We start from the raw sequence: 3,914 nt of genomic DNA on the forward strand, positions 1-3,914 counted from the left end.
CACACACACACACTGCGCTCCTCACGCCACTCCCGGCATCTCATCTCCGCCTCCACCCCGCCGGGGCCCCAGCAACGCGCCCACCTGGCCCAGGGTGACCTCCGCCACGCGCTTTGCAAAGCTGAGGGTGGACACGCTCTCGCCGTACATGCTGGATTCGGGGCTGATGTGCATGAACATCATCACCTGTGGGGGTGGGGGGTGGGGGGCGGCAACCCGGGGCAGAGTCCACCAGGGTCTTCAGGATTTAGGGGAGGGGAAGGGGGCATTGGTTTCAGGTGAGAGTGCGGCCTGTCCAGGCGGGCCTGCCGGTGGACCGCCAGCACGCGTCTCGCAAGTGCGCGTGCTGCCCAGCCGCCCTGCGAGCGCGTGCGTGTGAAAAGGCGGCGAGGGGCTGCCTCCGCGCACGCGCGCCAGGCCCAGCTGCGCAGGGAGCACACGGGTTCAACGCGCCGCGCGCCCTAAGAGCCTGGGGGCCCGACCTTGGCCTGGCCGCAGAGGCTGTCCTGCAGCAGCTGAGTCAGCTTGCTGTTGCGGAACGGGACCTGGGGGGGGGACGGCGGGACGAGGCGAAGTTCGTGGGCAGGGGGTGGTGCAGCGGAGCGGCGTGAGGGCGGGAACTTGCACTGGCCCGTGGGGGTTTGACCCCCACACACTGAATCATCTCAATCAAGCGTGGGGCAACGGCGCGAATTTATCCTCAACACAAGATGACGTGGTGTAAGTCAGTAGTGGAGGGCACAAGACATCCAATCCGCGCGTGCACGTGGGGGCGGCGCGTGCACCCACGTGGCTGCTGTGGGACGCGAGGGCGGCGATGACGTCACCCAGCGCGCTGAGGCTGCGGTTGATGTGCTGCGCCTCCACCAGCCGGTCGCCTGGCGGGCGTGGGGCAGGCACGGGGCGGGCGCGGGGCAAGATCAGGTTGCGTGGTGCTCGGTGAAGCTGCAGTGGCCTCATCCGCTGATCTCTGATCACATTGTCAGCGGTCAATGAAACCTCCAACATCTCCCTGGTTGCTGATGAAAGTGCATGCGTAGTCAGGGCCCCCCTCCTGCCAACGACCAGGTTGCTTCCTCACAGCTTCTCCACCTGCCCCGCCTGGCAGAGACAGGGGAACTGCTCTGCGCCCAAGTGATCAGGAAAACGAAAACGAAATGCACCGCACACACTCGGCATGCCGCCGTGGCGCACCCGACGCCTCGCTCCGGCCGACGCGCTCGCTGCCCGCGAGGTCAATGAGGTGTAGGCAGCCGTGGCTGCGGGCGCCGGTGACGTGGCTGAGGCCGTCGACGATCACGGTCAGGATCTGGTGGCTGTCGGGGGCAGATTTGATATCCAAAAAGCCGGTCCAGGGCGGGTTCAGGCGCTGGTGAGCCGCAGATTTGGGAGCAATCTGGATGGTAAGTGGGACCCAGGGTCATGGAGAAGGCCTGCAACAACACGTGTTGGCTGTCTACGGCGTGCCCTCTTGGGCACCCCGTGACTGGGAACTTGCAAGGAGCAGCAGGCGCTCCCAGACGGCGCTCTGACCCAACAGTGACGCAGCCGGCCCGCGAAATCCGCGGCCGGCGCCGCCCGCTGCAGCTGCCGGCAACCCCACCTGCGGCTGCTCCTGTCGTTCATCTTCGTCTCGCTGGTCGCGCGGTTGGCGGCGCCGCGCGCCATCAGCGCCAGCACGTCCTGGGAGGTGCTCACCCCGACCTGCGGGGACGGCACGGCGGCGCCGAGCGCGAGGGAGGGGCGGCGGGGCGAGGCTGAGCCGGGCGGGGGCAGTCATCAGCAGCTGCGTTGAACAACCTTTCAATTGCAGGCCTGTGCGAGTGCGCTCTTGGCCCTTCGACCCAGCTAGGTGTGAAAGGCAGGCGGCAGCGATGTGCTGGGCGGGGCTGCAGCACGCACACGCGCTTTCTACCTCCGTCGCACGCTCGCGCCCGTACTCTTCCCCCCTGCCTTCTACCCACTCCTGATGTACCTATAATCATGTTATATGTTCGTGTGCGCGCGAGCACACACACGCCGATCCACACGCACACACATGCGCACACTCGTTCGCACCTGCACCGCGCCCGGCACGTTGCAGCCGCTGGCCTGCGTGCTCAGGATGTCGAGCCGGTTTGCCGCGCCCCCGCCGCCGCCGCGCGGGTCGATGAACAGATCTCTGAGCGTCTCGTTGTAAATTTCAAGCATCTGGACCGTGATCTGGTAGTCCACCTGTGCGGTGATGTCATCGCGTATGCATGTCATGTATGGCAGGGGTCGGATTGGTTTCAGCCTAGAACAGCTTCGAGGCCCAATTGCTGCAGTTGAGCATGCGTTTGGATTCGCGGCGAGTGGTTGTCTGGAGGAAAGGATGCGCCGAAAAGCACCCCCACAGAGGCGAGGGGCCGCCGTTCCACAGGGGCCGACATGTTGCGTGGACATGCACCCAGGCCACAACTTATAGACAGCATTCAAGATAAGTGACAGCCAAGCAAATGCATCACGAACACGACGACGACGAGCGGTCGAGGGCACGCCCGGCTGCGCCGCGCGCTGGGGGGCGGGGCCCACCTCCCCCGCGCGCGCGTCGCGGATGGCGAAGAGGTCGTCCAGCGCCCGGTAGTTTATGCCGCGGCCCTCGGGGCTGCGCGCGTCGCTGCCGCTCATGGTGTGGGTCTTGCCGCTGCCGGTCTGGCCGTAGGCAAAGATGCACACGTTGTAGCCTGCGCGGCGGGGAGGCGGACAGATTGGATGAGGAAAGGGGCTCCTCCTGGAGAGCTGATCACATAATCCAGTACGGTACGGCGTGAATCAGATGCGGCCCTGAGAGCTCTAGCTTAAACCACCGGAGGTTCAGAGGCAGCAGGTGCGCCTGGCGCGTGTCGCCGCACATCAGCACACAGCCCGGCGGCCGCGGCCGCGCGGCGCGGACGCTGCACGTCAGACGCCCAGGGCGGGGCCCACCCCAGGCGCCTTGACCAGCCAGCGGGTGGGTTCACGAGTTTCGCGCGATCTGACTAGAGGATGCGGGCCGGGTGATGCGAATTTTGTGGATCACAAACTTATTTATCCACATGGAGGCACTCACCGTCCAGCACAGAGCGCACTAGGGGCTGCGTGTCCTCGTAGACCGCGTCCTGGCTGGCGGCCGGGTCAAACACGCGGTTGACCCGGAACTCCTTGCGCTCGTCCCTGCAAGGCGGGAGTTCAGATCAGATCAGATTGGGCGCCAGGTGCAAGGGGAACGTGGCGGCGCAACAAACCGGGCCGGCTTGGGAGTATGTGGTGGAGGGCAAGGCAAGGGACCGTCGCACCGCCCGCCACGAAGCCGCGCCGCGTTCGCCCGGCTGCAGCCGGACGGCTGCGAATCACTGTTATAGTTGGAACAGAGATAAGAGTAGAAAAGGAAAAATCGAGGAAGAGAGCGCTCCCCAGGCGCTCTTGCAGCCGGCAGACGACGGGCTGCGGGCGCGGCGGTGCGCGCAGGCCGGCACGGGCCCGATTGCTCGACGCTCTGCCCTCTCACTTTGCGGGGTTGTAGACGGCCAGCACGTCCTCCTCCTCGCTGACGCCCACGCAGCTGGCGCTGCCATCGCCGGTTGCGCCCGGCGGCCTGCGGCGGCGGGGAAGAGGAGGACGCGCGTGCGTGTCGTGCCCCTTGGTTCCCTGTTGTTGTTTTTGGGCCCTGCGCGTCGGTTTTGCCGCCTCACTGTTTGTTGCTTTGTTGCCCTCCCCATTGAATGAATGCACTGCACACCTGCCATTTGAAATCTCCACCAAATGATTGCCCCCCTTGATTTACGTAGACACACGCATACAGCACTCACTCACTCCACACGCGGACACACAAACACAAGCTCACACGCACACACACATGCACACGAGAAAAAATCCACGCCGCATTCCGCCTGCCGTCAATTGCGACCCCGCTC

The 3,914-nt window shown here is 65.3% G+C and overlaps 1 protein-coding gene across 1 annotated transcript; it reads right to left on the reverse strand.

The window, feature by feature from the left end:
- Window positions 1–21: 21 nt before the first annotated feature.
- On the reverse strand, window positions 22–3,885 carry MNEG_10888 (Kinesin-4; the record flags this gene model as incomplete). Its single annotated transcript, XM_014040642.1, has 10 exons — window positions 22–186; window positions 483–545; window positions 790–878; window positions 1,195–1,316; window positions 1,604–1,704; window positions 2,059–2,214; window positions 2,554–2,705; window positions 3,071–3,174; window positions 3,509–3,595; window positions 3,845–3,885. The coding sequence occupies 10 exons, from the start codon at window positions 3,883–3,885 to the stop codon at window positions 22–24; spliced, it is 1,080 nt and encodes a 359-aa protein (XP_013896096.1).
- Between the last annotated feature and the right edge of the window lie 29 nt (window positions 3,886–3,914).

Source organism: Monoraphidium neglectum (genome assembly GCF_000611645.1).
Source record: "Monoraphidium neglectum strain SAG 48.87 unplaced genomic scaffold scaffold02501, whole genome shotgun sequence".
Taxonomy (NCBI): Eukaryota; Viridiplantae; Chlorophyta; class Chlorophyceae; order Sphaeropleales; family Selenastraceae; genus Monoraphidium; species Monoraphidium neglectum.